The sequence below is a fragment of the Capra hircus genome, unplaced genomic scaffold (assembly GCF_001704415.2).
Source record: "Capra hircus breed San Clemente unplaced genomic scaffold, ASM170441v1, whole genome shotgun sequence".
NCBI classification, from domain to species: domain Eukaryota; kingdom Metazoa; phylum Chordata; class Mammalia; order Artiodactyla; family Bovidae; genus Capra; species Capra hircus.
The window spans coordinates 77,250-94,575 of record NW_017189685.1 but is presented as its reverse complement, the minus strand read 5'-3'; the positions used below and the strand labels follow the sequence as shown (position 1 = coordinate 94,575).

Genomic DNA, 17,326 nt, shown 5'->3' with positions numbered 1-17,326 from the left:
GGAATCTCGTAAAGTACTCAGGCTAAGCCCTCTGTCCTTCACCTTCAGGATCACTTCCACCTTTGGGGCCCCCTCCACCCTCTAACGCCCCCTTCCAGGACCCTCTCCAGGGGTCCTCCAGCACTCCTCTCTCCTTGTTGAGGCCTCTGCCATCCTGGAGCCCCCTTCTACCCTCCAGGGTCCCCCTCCACTCTCTCATTTCCTCTTCCCTCCAGAGACCCTGGTCTACATGTGCCCACATCCATGGGCTCTGTCTGATCTCTGGACTTGGCTCTCTGCTACTCAGGAGCCCCCTCTACTTTTCCTCCTTCCAGGGATCCCCTTCACCCTTCAGCAACCTCCGCACCTTACTCTGTCCCCCAGAGTCACTTCTGAAGGCATCTTCAGCCCACAGAGGTCCTGCAGGTGCAGAAGGGAGTGGAGACAGAGCAAGGCTGCCCAGGGAGCGGTTCCTCCACGTGTGAAGGAGAGAAGAATCCTACTGGTGTTCCCCCATCCAGGACCTGGGGAGCCTCCTGGGGGCCTGGCCTTATTCTCATACCCCAAAGCTGGAGGCACTGTACAGGCCCTCTTGGTGCGTGGGGCCTGAGCCCCTACCCCAAACAGGGTCCTCTCTGAAGGCTTGGGTACTGGGTCAGAACCCCACTCCCAACTGAACACTGGCACCATCTAAGCTGTTCCTCACCCAAGCCTCTCTTCACAGCCTAAGTTTTGTTTGCCTTTTGGTGTTTGGGGTTTTTTTCAGTGTTTTTACTATTTACTACTAGTGGAGTTCAATTTTACCTTCCAGTAGTTGTTTCATGCATTCTTATTTTTTTCTACAATTTGTTAATTTTCTAGAATTATTCTATTATTTTTTCATCCTCAATATTATTCTGCTCCCTCATATATATATATATATATATGTATATATATATATATATTCCCCGCCCCCGCCCTTCTCTCTCTTGCTATTGAGTCTGGCTTTACCCTTCAGGAGTTATCTTTTATTCTTTGGAAGTTATTCTGCTTTTTCTTTTTCCTGTTTATTTTTTCTATCTCTCTCTCTTTTTTTTTTTTTTTTTCATTTTCTGCATCCTACAGCTTTGTAGAATCCAGCTTCACAGACCAGAGACCAGATCTGAGCCTCTGAGTCACGAGCGTTGAGTCTGAAATGTTGGGATAACAGAACCTCAGCCCCCAAGAATATTAATCACAGTGACATCTTCCACAGCTACACATTTGACCCAACTCTAACCAGTGGTCCACAAACTTCACTGCTGGAAACCTCAGGCCAAACAACTAGTGAGACAGGAACACAGTACCACCCATCTGAAAAAATAAAGTTACAAATGAAAGAGCAAGACAAAAAACTACAAGACCAAATAAATGAAGAGGAAATAGGCAATGTATTTGAAAAAGAATTTAGAATAATGGTAATAAAGAAGTTTCAATAGGTCAAAAATAGAATGGAAAAATATAAGAAACATCTAATACATTTAACAAGATGTGAAGAAATAATCAATAAACAGTCATTAAAATTAAAAATACTCTAGGAAAAAATCAATAGCAGAAAAACTGAGGTAGAAGAATGGATAAGACAGAAGGACAGAAATAACTGCCAAGGGGCAGAATAAAGAAAAATTAATGGTAAGAATTAGTCTCAGAGACCTCTGGGACAACATTAAATGTGCTAACATTCTATTTACAGGAGTCCATGTAATCAAAAGCCTCTAATGCCTTTTCAAAATCCAGATGCCTATCAGAATTATTTTAGAATATTTCAAAAATGCAAATGTCCAGGCATTGCTTTTTTTCCATCCAAAAGCTCCAGATGTGTTTTTCATCCAAAGCTCCAAATGTGTTTCTAATGAGCAATTGCTGGGAGCCGCTACAGGAGATCCCACCCATGACAAGGTCATGTGGAAGAGAACTGTTAAGCAAGGCTTCAGAACTCAAGGGGCTCCCTAGGCTTTCTTGAGCATCTACACCAAAACCAGAATCTGTCTGTTTTACTATTTCATGACTTTCACCAACTCCTCTGACATTAACAGGGGGCTAACCCTAACCACCTTTCTCTGGAGAAAATCAACTTAGGGCTATAGCTAATAAATCTCCCAGACATGAGAGGAATATTTCAAATCAAGCCCTCTCTGTTAGCATTCTAGCTTGCTTGGCAGGTATATCCAGACTCTTATAGCTACGCATGTGATTATTTACAGCCTCCCAACTGTGAGAGGCAAGGAAAACCTAAAACATAGAGCCTTTGAAAGAGTTAAAAGTTATTAGAGTAGTGCTGGTGTAAGATTTCATTATTGGGCCAATGCTTGTTGCTAAGTTCCCATATCTCTTATCCACTGTGCACCTGGGAATGCATTAGTTAACATAGTGAGAATGTACGAAAAACAAGTGTAGCCTTCAAATTAACCGCATCAGACTTTTAAGCTAATTGGTTCTTTCTTGTAACTCACTGCACCTTTACTCTGTGAAATGTAACTCTGTTTGGCATTTTCTGAGGCTGACATAGATTAGAAATATAATGAAAAAAAACTTTGAGGGAAAATAAGTTTTCTGGTTGAGCAGCCTTTATCAAAAGAGGGTCATAAAATGTTCACAGGCCTCCAAGGCCAGAAGATACTGTATACAACATCATTTGTGGAAAAGGTATGCAGAAAAATCCTGGTTTTGATTAGGGTAAAACTGCTGGAATGTTGGGCTGACTCTGTATGACCTTGCATCTTTCATTTCCCTCTATGTACAAAAAAGGTATATAAGTACCTTTTGAAAATGAAGCTATGGATCCCGCTCATTGAAGCAGCTTGGTCTCCTCATGTCAATCATTTTCCTCCTCTTACTCTCTCTGCCAGGCTAGTTCCCATCTGGAGTACCAAGGTCCGCTGTGTCTACTTATTTGGCTGGGTTTGTAAGACCTGAATGGGAAGACGCCCTGCGTCTTCACTCCCTCAGGAGACCGTGAGGGCACCTGTGGCCTTACGTAGATGGTGCAAGTCTCTTGTCTTGAGACTATTGATTTTCTGTATAAACCAAGGAAACATCAGCCTCTTTTCTTCTCTCCTCTATTTTCTTATATACAACATTCTTTCCTTATCTATCTCTCTCTCTAAATCAATCGCAATCGCAGACGCCATTCCTCCTTTGGGTTTCCCTGGATCCTGCGGGGGCTGGACCCCGGCAAGCAATCATGTTTAAAAACAGGACTGTATGATGATCTTTCGCTTTATCTAGCTGTTTCACCTTTTTTCAACACGTACAAAACATTCCCTTCAGTTTAGATATTTTCTTAATATGCCTGACTTATAAACTGATGACATCACTACTCTTCTACTTTTTGGCCATTATTTAGTAAAACAAGGGAAACTGGAACAAAATTACTGAGACAGTCAATCTGCTGAGAACATCACTAAGGACTAAGGCACAGGTAGAAATATACAGCATGGACACAATGGACAAGGGTGTTCACATTCTGGGCAGGCGGTAGCAGAAGGGTGAGAGATTTGATCATGCTACTTAAAATAGCACATGACTTAACTGATAGGGAGAGGGGGATAACTGGGACCAGAGAAGCAAAACCAAGGATAAGAGAGACCAACGATTTGTAACAGGCAAAAACTTGGAAATAACTGAATATCCATCGAAGAATGAATGAATAACCAAAATATACCAAATGTGGGTATACCCTGGCTTTTCACAGGAGGTCGAATAATGACTCAGCCATAGATAGGAATAAAATACAGACATTTGATACAACATGAATTAACTTTGAAAACCTTATAATAACTGAAAGAAATCAGATACAAAAGACCTGTTTAATGTTTTTTAAGCAACAGACAGAGAATGGTCCTGGTTAGTTAATTCTTGGGGTTTTTTTAGGTTAGAGATGATGAAAATGCCCAAAATCAGATAATAGTATAATCACATATTTTGAATGTACAAATAGCACTGAACCATACAGTTTTAAAATATTAAAGCAGCAAATTTTATAGTATGTGAATTTTACCTCAATAATTTTTTAGATATAGCTTAAAAAAAAAAAACAGGAATTAAACAGCATACAGTAAGTAAGCATACAGGAACTTTATAGTAAGAGAGAGTCAAAGAAGACATATTAAAAATGAAACACAGACAGCAAATAAAGGAGTAGGCATTCTTAAGTTGGGAGTAAATGCGAACAGTACATATATTCCAAATAAATGTCACAGATGCTAGGCTGGATTTGCTAAAAGGCCAACTATAGGCTGTCTTTTAAAAGACACACATTGAATCCAAGCAAATGGTTGGGAAGGGCAAAGCTATGCAAACAGAAACTATATAAGAGTCAAGTGACTATATTAATTACAGGCAAAATAAATAAATTTAAAGACAAAGAGGTAGCTTTCACAATAAACTGATCAATACTCACAAAAATCTAACTGTTCTGAACGCATACACAAGTCCTAAAATATGTGATGTCAAAGCTAAAAGAACTCAAGGGAAAATTTTAAATAAGAAACAGTAAAAATTCCCAAAATTTCAATTTCACCGACAGAATATACCAAAACTTGTTAAGGATATCTTAAAGAATTAAACTGGACCAAAGCTGACTTTTTTTTTTTAACAGTCTTAAAAGGGGTAAGGGTGGGAAGGAGATGGGAAATAATTCCTCAAGATTTAAACTCAGAAGAGCCATTTTTACGTATAAAATCTGTATTCCTGCACACCCACCAACACAGTATTTAAGGTGCATTTTTAAAGTTATATATGCCCTTGTTAAGAATAAAATGGGGTACAGATACAGGATCATAAAACAGCCCATAGTTTTTCGTATAAGTCCAAGATGACCATTAATAAATATTCCTAAGTGTCTTTTCCAAAACTCTTGTCAGAGAATTTCTTAAACTGACCAATGAGTACACATTTAAAAAGTGCAAGGTAAGAAAGTATGGTAAATATTACTACCAAATAAGATCAAAGAGGAACAGAGTCTAGAATAAAGTATCTTTTATGTTTCTAAGAGCTTATATCTTAATTTTAAATCATGCTTTCTAAATTAGTATTAAACACTGCATCAAGATGCTCTAAATCAAGAAAACAATCCCCAAGAAACACTATCTTACTAAGAAAAAACTACCCAAACTTTTAATTTGTTAAGCTGAACTTTACTGTAAACTTTAAAAGCACTTTAGTTTCCTTCTTCACTGACATTCTGGGGACAAGCTCAAATTAATGAAACGGAGCAGAACATGCGCACTCAGTCGCTCAGTCATGCCCAACTCTTTGCGCTCCCCCACAGACTGCAACCCACCCGGCTCTTCCATCCACAGGATTGTCCTGGCAAGAATACTGAAGTGAGTTGCCATTACCTTCTCCAAGGTAGCAGAAAATGGCACTTTGGCATAGACAGGATTATTCTGAAATGAAACTCTAGACAAGTCATAGATAGGAGTATTTCTGAAAATGGGATATAACTTGTCAGTTGTAAATGTAAGGGATACTTATACAGGAAAACAGCATTCTTAGAAGATCACCCTTTTGGTATTAGAAAAAATAGAGGACTCTCAATCACAAAATGGAAAGAAACCCAGAATTAAATATGCATAACAACCTTAACCTCAGTTACCCCTTTTAACTGTTTAATTTGCCTCCCACCCCCAACATCTCACATGCCTTAAATAGTAAATGGGCCAAATGCTTGGCCCATTTTGAAGACGGAGAAGGCAAAGACACCCCACTCTAGTACTCTTGCCTGGAAAATACCATGGACGGAGGAGTCTGGAAGGCTGCAGTCCATGGGGTCGCTAAGAGTCAGATACGACTGAGCGACTTCACCTTCCCTTTTCACTTTCATGCATTGGAGAAGGAAATGGCAACCCACTCCAGTGTTCTTGCCTGGAGAATCCCAGGGACGGGGGAGCTTGGTGGGCTGTTGTCCATGGGGTCACAGAGAGTCGGACTCAACTAAAGCGACTTAGCAGCAGCAGCATTTTGAAAAGGAACTCTTGATGAAAGTCAAGGAGGAGAGTGAAAAAGTTGGCTTAAAGCTCAACATTCAGAAATCCAAGATGGCATCTGGTCCCATCACTTCAGGGGAAATAGATGGGGAAACAGTGGAAACAGTGGCTGACTTTATTTGGGGGGGCTCCAAAATCACTGCAGATGGTGATTACAGCCATGAAATTAAAAGATGCTTACTCCTTGGTGTTAGGGACCAAACGATGGGCTCTAGGACCTGAGTCATGTTTACCAGAAAGAGACAGGATATGAGCTCATCCTGCCTGGCCAATCATGTAACGCCAGCTACTCCTGTAACTGAGACAAAGAACTGCCTGTATATAAGCAGCCATACTCCTTTGTTCGGGGCTCTTGTCGGATTCCCTTGTGTGGGATGAGACTTGGGCCCTAGCGCGCTAGAGATAAACTCCCTTCTTGCCCTTGCATTACCGTGGTGGACTTGCTCTCTCTCTCGGTCGGTTCGGAGATACGGGCTCAGAGCATAATACTTGGAAGGCAAGTTATGAGCAACCTAGATAGCATATTGAAAAGCAGAGACATTACTTTGCCAACAAAGGTCTGTCTAGTCAAGGCTATGGGTTTTCCAGTGGTCACGTACGGATGTGAGAGTTGGACTATGAAGAAAGCTGAGTGCTGAAGAATTGATGCTTTTGAACTGTGGTGTTGGAGGAGACTCTTGAGAGTCCCCTGAACTGAACGGAGATCCAACCAGCCCATTTTATAGGAGATTAGTCCTGGGTGTTCTTTGGAAGGACTGGTGGTAAAGCTGAAACTCCAATACTGAAGTGAGAATTGACTGAAGTGAAGAGTTGACTCATTGGAAAAGACTCTGATGCTGGGACAGATTCGGGGCAGGAGGAAAAAGGGACGACAGAGGACGAGATGACAGGATGGCACCACCGACTCGATGGACATGAGTTTGAGTGAACTCCGGGAGATGGTGATGGACAGGGAGGCCTGGTATGCTGCGATTCATGGGGTCGCAAAGAGTCAGACACGACTGAGCGACTGAACTGAACTGAATTCAACTTTCCAAGCTATGTCTCATGGCTATAGTCAGGAGATGGAGAGACTCCAGATTGGACATTCAAAATCAGCCAGCCCCTCTTTGCATTTCCTGAGATAAGAGACAGGTAGGTTGTAACTGAGGAATTTACAACCAGATCCATATTTGCTCTTGGAAATAGCAATAACAGAACAAACAGGATAGACAGCAAGTCTTTCTCTTTTTTTAACACTTCAAGAGAATAAGTATGGCAACCACAAAGAGAAGCAAAGGCCCTTCAAAGTACAAGATAAGGGAGACATTACACATGTGCAGAAAAGTCAAGGAATAACTCCAGGCCACAAAGGGTCTTGCTCTTCCCATCTTGGGTGATTCCATCTTGGGAAATCCCATCTTGGTTCAAGGATGCAGGCACACCCCAGGGGAGGGTTCCATGGTAAGTCAGATGTGGAAAAAGAAACCAGGTAACTGGCTTGAAGGCAGACAAAGACCCAGCAGAACTGCCTTATATAAATAACTTAATGTCCCTTCAGTGTGCATCCCGTCACCAAGGGGGACGCCCACATCCTTTCCCTTAGGTTGTACATCTCAGCCTTGCTCTCAACTAAACAATTTCTCTACATGATCTCCCACTTGTTGCTGTGCTATCTCTAATAATAAACTTTGTACCTACCTTTACAGTTTCCGCCTCCATGATAAATGCACTTTTCACTGGGGGCAAAGAACAGGGAAAATTAGCTTCTGGCCTCTAGCCCCTTGGTGACTAGGATTCCTAGATTTTATCCAAGCTCAGTTCAGATCAGTCGTTCAGTCGTGTCTGACCCTTCGTGACCCCATGCATCACAGCACACCAGGCCTCCCTGTCCATCACCATCTCCCGGAGTTCACTCAGACTCTCGTCCATCGAGTCCATGATGCCATCCAGCCATCTCATCCTCGGTCGTCCCCTTCTCCTCCTGCCCCCAATCCCTCCCAGCATCTGAGTCTTTTCCAATGAGTCAGCTCTTCGCATGAGGTGGCCAAAGTACTGGAGTTTCAGCTTTAGCATCAGTCCTTCCAAAGAAATCCCAGGACTGATCTCCTTCAGAATGGACTGGTTGGATCTCCTTGCAGTCCAAGGGACTCTCAAGAGTCTTCTCCAACACCACAGTTCAAAAGCATCAATTTTTCAGTGCTCAGCCTTCTTCACAGTCCAACTCTCACATCCATACATGACCACAGGAAAAACCACAGCCTTGACTAGACGGACCTTAGTCGGCAAAGTAATATCTCTGCTTTTGAATATACTATCTAGGTTGGTCATAACTTTTCTTCCAAGGAGTAAGCGTCTTTCAATTTCATGGCTGCAGTCACCATCTGTAGTGATTTTGGAGCCCCCCAAAATAATGAATACACAGAAGCACTGTACAAAAAAGATCTTCACGACCAAGACAATCACAATGGTGTGATCACTCATCTAGACCCAGACATCCTGGAATGTGAAATCAAGTGGGCCTTAGAAAGCATCACTACGAACAAGGCTAGTGGAGGTGACGGAATTCCAGTTGAGCTATTTCAAATCCTGAAAGATGATGCTGTGAAAGTGCTGCACTCAATATGCCAGCAAATCTGGGAAACTCAGCAGTGGCCACAGGACTGGAAAAGGTCAGTTTCCATTCCAATCCCAAAGAAAGGCAATGCCAAAGAATGCTCAAGCTACCGCACAACTACCGCACAATTATCCAAGCTACCCAGGTTCAATTCCTGGGCAGAGGATTAAGATCTTACCACCACGCACTGTTGCCCCTCTAAGATCAGAGACAACAGATATACATGTTATTAAATTCTATTTCTCTCCTGCAAATTTACTTTACTACAGAGGGGTTTCAGCCAAGAAACTAGAAGGGGAGAGCAGCAATGAATTTTTCCTCGTATATAGCAGGCAGAAACCTGTGCTATTTCTACACATTAAAAAAAATCTTGCACTTATCACAGTTAATTTTTATCGCTCTGATTTATTATCTCAATTTATAAGCCAATCCTTTGAAAATTCAGTGCACATTCAAACAGCAATCATTAGCCTACCTTAACAACAATCTACAGAGAATTTCGTGGTGGTCCAGTGGTTAGAACTACCTTGGCCTGAGTTCAATCCCTGTTTGGGGAAACTGAGATCCTGAAAGCCCAGAGAATTTTCAAAAAAAACAAACAGAAACACCATCTAAAAACTTGGGCAGATAGGTGTTAATTTCAACTCAATGTTAATGGTTTTCTTAAGATAAATTAGCTTCTGGTTATCTGATTTCAAAAATATTAGGATCATTTTAGCATGAGTTCAGACAGCTCAAAGCATCATGAGCTGCAATTAAAAAACTAAAAGATCATGTAACAGGGACTTCCCAGTGGTATTGTGAAGAAGAATCCACCCTGCCAGTGCAGGAAACATGGGTCTGATTGCTGGTCCATTAGATTCCACATGCTGCCAAGCAACTAAACTCCTATACCACAACTACTCAGCCTGTATGCTACAACTACTAAAGCCCATAAGCCTAGAGTGTAGGCTTCATAACACGAAGCCACTGCAATGAGAGGCCTGAGTACCACAACTAGAGAGTAGCCTCTGCTTTCTGAACTAAAGAAAGCTTTTAAGCAACAACAAAGACCAAGTGCAGCCAAAAATAAATTTAAAAAAATAATAAAATTATGTCTAACAGATATAAAAAAGTGTACATTGATTCCACAATTCAGTTCAGTTCAGTCACTCAGTCGTGTCTGACTCTTTGCGACACCATGAACCACCACAGCACGCCAGGCCTCCCTGTCCATCACCAACTGCTGGAGTCTATCCAAACCCATGTCCATTGATTTGGTAATGCCATCCAACAATCTCATCCTCTGTTGTCCCCTTCTCTTCCTGCCCTCAAGCTTTCCCAGCATTAGGGTCTTTTTAAATGACTCAGCTCTTTGCATCAGGTGATCAAAGTACTGGAGTTTCAGCTTCAACATCAGTCCTTTCAATGAACACTCAGGGCTGATCTCCTTTACAACAGACTGGTTGTATCCCCGTGCAGTTCAAGGGTTTCTCAAGAGTCTTCTACAACACCATGGTTCAAAAGCATCAATTCTTCAGTGCTCAGCTTTATTTACACTCCAACTCTCACATCCACACATTATTACTGGAAAAAACAGCCTTGACTAGATGGACCTTTGTTGGCAAAGTAATGTCTCTACTTTTTAATATGCTGTCTAGTTTGGTCATAACTTTCTTTCCCATGAGGAAGTGTTTTTTAATTTCATGACAGTTAGAACTGGACATAGAACAACAGACTGGTTCCAAATAGGAAAAGACTCCATAATTGGCCAACTGCTAAAACCTCATTCTGACTTACTGACTGATGCCTCCTAAGTTTTATCACCCAAGTCACAATTCGTATCAAACAAGTTTTATTCATACCTTAATAATGATTATCAAATGTTTCCCACTTAGTTAGATTTTTAAAATATCTATTTCACTTTTTAAAAAGGATGTCTTTTAAATCTAAGAAAGTTTCCATTTCAATTCAGTTCAGTTCAGTTCAGTAGCTCAGTCATGTTCAACTCTTTGTGACCCCATGAACTGCAGCATGCCAGGCCTGCCTGTCCATCACCAACTCCCAGAGTTCACTCAAACTCATGTCCATCGAGTCGGTGATGCCACCTAGCCATCTCTTCTTCTGTCATCCACTTTTCCTCCTTTCCCCAATCCCTCTCAGCATCAGAGGCTTTTCCAGTGAGTCAGCTCTTCTTGTGAGGTGGCAAAGTAATGGAGTTTCAGCTTTAGCATCATTCCTTCCAAAGAACACCCAGGACTAATCTCCTTTAGAATGGACTGGTTGGATCTCCTTGCAATTTAAGGGACTCTCAAGAGTCTCCTCCAACACCACAATTCAAAAGCATCAATTCCTCAGCGCTCAGCCTTCTTCACAGTCCAACTCTCACATCCATACATGACAACTGGAAAAACCATAGCCTTCACCAGACAGACCTTTGTTGGCAAAGTAACGTCTCTGCTTTTTAATATGCTATCTAGGTTGCTCATAACTTTTTTTCCAGGGAATAAGTGTCTTTTAATTTCATAGCTGCAATCACCACCTGCAGTGATTTTGGAGCTCCCCAAAAATAAAGTCAGCCACTGTTTCCCCATCTATTTCCCATGAAGTGATGGGACCAGTGCCATGATTGTCGTTTTCTGAATGTTGAGCTTTAAGCCAACTTTTTCACTGTCCTCTTTCACTTTCATCAGGAGGCTTTTTAGTTCCTCTTTACTTTCTGCCATAAGGGTGGTGTCATCTGCATATCTGAGGTTATTGATGTTTCTCCTGGCAGTCTTGATTCCAGCTTGTGCTTCTTCCAGCCCAGTGTTTCTCATGATGTACTCTGCATATAAGTTAAATAAGCAGGGTGACAATATTCAGGCTTGACGTACTCCTTTTCCTATCTGGAACCAGTCTGCTGTTCCATGTCCAGTTCTAACTGTTGCTTCCTGACCTGCATATAGGTTTCTCAAGAGGCAGGTCAGGTGGTCTGGTATTCCCATCTCTTTCAGAATTTTCCACAGTTTATTGTGATCCACACAATCAAAGGCTTTGCTTAAATGTCAGCAAATAGAAAATATATATAAGGATACTCTAAATATCACCGAAAATCACTGAAAGATTACAGTACAAAAACACCATTACTGAAAACATATTAATAAATTTTTCTCCATATCAGTTCAGTTCAGTCATTCAATCGAGTCCCAACTCTTTGTGACCCCATGGACTGCAATGTGCCAGGCTTCCCTGTCCATCATCAACTACATGTAAGCAGATCAAATCTAGAAAAATGTATGTTTTAATCAATTCTAAATTATTTCCATTTCTCAGAAACATTTAAATAACAACTATTCTAAAAATATCCCTCAAGGCAAAAAAGTACACATCATTGAACAGTAGACAAACTACAACTTCCCTAACCTCTTTAATGATTAATGTTGTTGTTTAGCTGCTAAGTCGGGTCCAGCTCTTTGCGACCCTATGGACTATAGCCTACCAGGCTCCTCTCTCTTGCTGGGATTTCACAGCCAGAATAATGGAGTGGGTTGCCATTTCCTTCTCCAGGGGATCTTCTTGACCCCCAAAAAAACCCAGACCCAAAATTTTGATAATATTTTACATATGACTAAATAGTTATAAGGATACCTCTAAATAAACAGTAGCAATACATTCCCAGACCTCCAGCATTACTTTAAAGGAGTACCACATTAGTAGTAGTCTATAAACTAAAAATATCACTTGTCATCTGGCTCTACAAAGACTGAGTCACTAGGCATGGCAGCTACCGACTTTAACACATACTGAAAGAAGCTCAGGGTGGAGAAAAAGAGGGAGGTACTCTGCTTGGGAATAACTGACTGATCACTTTTTCAGACAGTTATACCTTTGGGAGAAAATTTTTATAAAGATGCAAGTTCCTGCACATTCCCATACTTTAAAAAGCACTAAAATCATTAAGATAACCATTCCCTAGAAAACAGAATGGCAACTCATTCCAGTACTCCTGTCTGGAGAATCTCATGGACAGAGGAGTCTGGTGGGCTACAGTCCATAGGGTGGCAAAGAGTCAGATAGGACTGAAACAATCCAGAATGCTGGTGAAGAGCAGTAAATCTTCTACCAAGTTTATATACTGACTTGCCTCTGACCTAGGCAGAGGAGTTCCTCAGAACAATCTGAGAGGCTGTCTCCCAGGCTGCAGTCCCTCAGTAACTCCCCAAACAAACCTGAAACTCACAGATCTTATGTTCTGCTTTTTTTATTTCAGCGAACAATTCTATTTTAGTTCTATTCTTACCTAACAAAAACATCAATCCAAAACATTTTCTAAACTGCAAGGAAAATCACCACTGATAATTTCTGTTAAAAGGCCTCTTTAATCAGTTAAATACACTCTAATTTTTAAAAAGTTGAGGGACTTCCCCGGTGGTTCAGTGGTTAAGACTCAGAACTCAACAAGGCACTGGGCCAGGGTTCCCTCCCTTGTCAGGAAACTAGATCCCACATACTGCAACTAAGACCCTGAGAAGCCTAATGAATTAATTATTTTTTTTAAACCTGTAACCTAGTTAAGGTCATGTGACAGTTCAAAAACTTTGATTTGGCAACATCTAGCTGTTTACAGCTAATTTTTAATCTAACTCAGATGGTACAAAGTCTGACTTTAATGCTCTAGACCCCAGTTTGATCCCTGGGCCAGAAAGATCCTCTGGAGAAAGAAATGGCATTCCATTCCAAGTTTTCTTGCCTGGAGAATTCCATGGACAGAGGAGCTGGCAGTCTACAGGCCATAGAGTTGCAGAATTAGACAAGACTGAGCCACTTCACTTCACTTTAAATCTAAAATTTCCAACACTGCATATTATATGGCAATCCTTCAAAAGTTCTTTTATTAGCTTTGAGTCTATGATTATAACAATTCTAATGGAACATAAGCAACATTATACTTGAAAATTTTTTTTTCAGAGACAGAGAAACTAACCATTGAGAGAAAGCACCCCTGATGAGAAGAGACTTCAAACACAGGCTTGAAGGAAATATGATGTCCAATTTGTGCACATTAAATCCTAGCAGTTTTACTTTATGCCAAATATAATTCAATACAGCTTAGAAAAGTAGGGAGAGGTGAATCCATGAGATTGCTGACACAACCCAGAACATTTCACTGCACTTAAGTGACTAATATTAAGGTTAATGAGTCTTGACCTAGGAGAGAGGAATTCAGAAGTCTCAAAGCTAAATGTTAATCGAGTTTATTTATTTCCATTCCACTGAAAACATTTATAACTGTTAATAAAATAACATCATTCCATGTTTTACAATTCAAGCCTTCTCATTATTAGAAAATTACTGTAATTAGAGAGACAAGCTCACCTTCATAATTAATAATTGAAGGAAGTGAAAGTGAAGTTACTCAGTCCTGTCTGGCTCTTTGTGACCCCATGGACTGTAGCCTTCCAGGCGCCTCTGTCCATGGGATTTTCCAGGCAATAGTACTGGAGTGGGCTGCCATTTCCTTCTCCAGAGGATCTTCCCAATTCAGGAAAGGAACTGGGTCTCCTGCATTGTAGGCAGACACTTTTACTGTCTGAGTCACCAAGGAAGTCCCAATTGAAGAGATTTCCTTAAAATTTAAACCCAATACTGTCAGATTGCAAACAGTTAATATCAAATCCCCAACACAGAATACTATCAACTGATAATTTATCTGAATTCATGTATTTGGATATTTAAAGTAAACAAATAAGAAATCAAAAGTCACAGTATCTTTTTAATAATCATAACTGGAATAACATTCTTTTTCAAATTACCATAAGTATGCTCAACTTCAGCACAGCATAGCACATCCTCAATCTCACTGACCCAAGTTAAAAGATCAACTCTACAATATAACATCCCCTTAAAGTAAAATTTTTTCAGTTTATTGGGGTAAGTTTAAAAGTATTCAATTTCTTTAAACTAAGAACAACAATCTTGGTCACATATCTTATTAGATCTAGTCACTATTTTGCCAGTGATAATTTTAATGCAGCAATTTTCACGTACATGATAAAAGTTAAAGTTCTAGCAAATCAACTGGATTTAATGAAAAAATTATTATAGTTCAGTTGGTAGTCACTCTTTGCCGAGGAGACAATGATAAAAGGGAGATTATGGGGAAAAGAAACTCAACTACACAAACTTCAAACTAAAGATGAGAATCATATCAGGAAAAACACTTTAAAAATAAAAATCACATAACATTTCCTTCCCAACTGCATTACAGAGAAATTCACAATGACCAATCTCATCTAAAAAAAAAAAAACACTAGTGGAGGCAAAATTTGTCCAAAATGTCCAGCTTTCAGACAGGAGAATATTTTTTAACCAGATTTTGCTCAGGAGACAGAAAACAACAGGCTTAAAAACTACAGGGCCTTTGTACAATCACAAAATTAGATGAATAAGGTTCATTTAATGTGCTTAAGGTTGATAAGTATATTCAGTGTTTATGAGTGCTGCTGTGAAGCTTGGTAACAATAAAATAACTATACTTTTAGATAATAATGTTTAATTTTTGTTCAGTACTATCAAGCTACAGGAGCTGAGACAAAGGCATACTCCTTGCTAGTATTTCCCTGTTTATATATACAGCCTCTCTCGAAGCTCGCAAAGTCATTTCTGCACCATTTCCCGCCATCTTGGCCGACAGGGGCAGCCATTAACTAAATGACAGTGCCAACAACTTTTCACCCCAACAGCCAAAGCTCCCTGGTCTCCTTCACACAAGAAAAGAGGCTCCAGAAACAACACGATAGTAAAATTGCATTTACGGTAATATTTCTTAATGGCTAGACCCAAAGAAGTACACACATCACTTATCAAACACATAAAGATCTATATACCAATGAAATACCTAGTTTCAACTCTTCACTGCTGTCAGGTACTGCAAGTATCACTTTCCGAGAACAGGATATAAGAAAGCTTAAAACGAAGTTAAAATTAGACGCCAGAGAAATAACTGCCAAAAAAAAAAAAAGTCCAAGTGATATATGTCTGAGAAGTTAAAAACTGTACATATTAACGATCTAGTGACGGTCAAGTTCACTCATGATTGCCTTACCTTGAGCAACAGGGTCTCAGTCTTGGCGCCATTTTCGTGAAGGTTTAGGAACCCAAAGAGGAGGCTATGGGAAGAAATACAGGACATTTGTTAACGCTGGGGTAAATCTACCCGGTCCGTCCCTTCCAGATCCCGAGGCTTCCGTAGTAGCCACCGCTTCCAGGGGGCCGCCACCGCAGGCACCCTGAGGTCGGCTGTCCTCAAGGGCCGGCTCCACTCCGTGCCGAGGCAGTTAGGAGAATGACGACGGTCCTTACCTGTCCAATCCGCTGAGCTCCTCCCTCTCCTCGGCTGTCAAGCTTAAGGTCCCTTCCTTAGTCTTGCCTCTCGGTTTTCCCGCCGCCATTTTCTTTTCCTCATCACTGAAAGCAGGGGCTGCTGCTGCGAGCGACACTCCGCAGGATTTCATGTAAATACAACCAACGCAAAACTCCCAAAACTGAAACCTACCAACTCGCAGTCCAGAGCTGGAAAAGACGCACTAGCGGCGAGAAACTGGCAAACCAACTTTATCGCCGCTGCCTTCTCCAAAGCGACGAAAAACCCCAAGGTTAGCAAAAGCAGAGGACATGCGGGTATGGAGTTCGGCTACCAGAATCACATCACCGGGTTGGCGGAAACCAACAGATAAAGCGGAACTTCGCTGTAATGGAAGAATTTCGTAGAATCACAAACTTCACCAGCCACCAGCACAAAGTTGTTGTAATCGTGTCACAGGGCGAACCCCAAGTCGCCGTGACGCCCGCACCCTCTCAGCTGGGAGCCGCCAATTGAAGCGAAGTATTCTTCTCACGTGACCTTTGTTGACTTACGTCAGTCGCGGCTCTACTGAACTTGCTGGATACCCGAGGCCGACCCCAAGCCGGGACAGGAAAGAGCGGAAAATCCCGCCAGTAATTGGTTAATGGACGCGTCAGTCGGGGAAAGGGAAGACACCAGATACAGCAAAAAAGTTTGGTTGTGCGAATTGCATACACCCTTATAGCAAAAGGAAGGTGCGGTCTCATTACTTTGGGAGCACACATAATAACCAAAGGAGGCAATGGGGGGAAAGATAAGATCAGGAAAATACTGCGGACGACGTTGGTACGCCTAAAGGGTATATACAACTCCTTTACCTGCTCCGAAACGCGAGGTTTTGTGTTCTCGGAACTCGCTGGTGGATATTATCTGTAACAACTACAGGGCACTGAACTTACGACTTTTAGGATTTCTGGAAAATCATGACGCTGCGCCCTGAACTCTCCCTACCCTATTGCCTCTCAGCCGCGTGCTAAGAGAAAGAAATAAGGACCCTAAGACTTAAACTCAGACTGAGTGAATAGTCTTACCTGCGGTCTGCTTCACTGACCAGGTGAAACTCCACACACATTACTTAGTGTGCTGCAAGAATCTCCAAGTGGAGCAGTAATAAGAGCTGCTTATGACCAGCCTTATGCAAAAGAATGGTTATGGTCTTTATAGTTTCAAGATGTCAGCCTTTAAAAACAAAATATAACAGAATTTTATTCTTATTTTCTCTTCGTTGTGAGTAAATCAGTGAGAAATTATAAGAAAAACTACTTCTAAAACTACTCTTAAGCCTAGTTTCATAGTGTTTCATGTGACATTTTTTTTACAGCTGTACACTCATGAATGAATCCACTCATGAATGGTACGAAAATGCTGATTTTTAAC

At 41.1% G+C, this 17,326-nt stretch overlaps 1 protein-coding gene across 7 annotated transcripts in view; it reads right to left on the bottom strand.

The window, feature by feature from the left end:
• LOC108634619 (lysine-specific demethylase 6A-like) overlaps nt 1-16,405 on the bottom strand; it is a 182,388-nt gene extending 165,983 nt beyond the window's left edge. For 6 of the 7 annotated variants that reach the window (XM_018044665.1, XM_018044667.1, XM_018044668.1 and 3 more), the window contains exons 1-2: nt 15,907-16,404; nt 15,650-15,713 (exon numbers count right to left, since the gene is read on the bottom strand). In XM_018044665.1, the coding sequence (XP_017900154.1) occupies nt 15,650-15,713; nt 15,907-16,058 (216 nt within the window). In that variant the 5' untranslated portion in view covers nt 16,059-16,404. Of the gene's footprint in view, nt 1-15,649; nt 15,714-15,906 lie in introns of all 7 variants that reach the window. The other variant, XM_018044664.1, reaches the window with a different exon arrangement.
• Nucleotides 16,406-17,326: the final 921 nt, after the last annotated feature.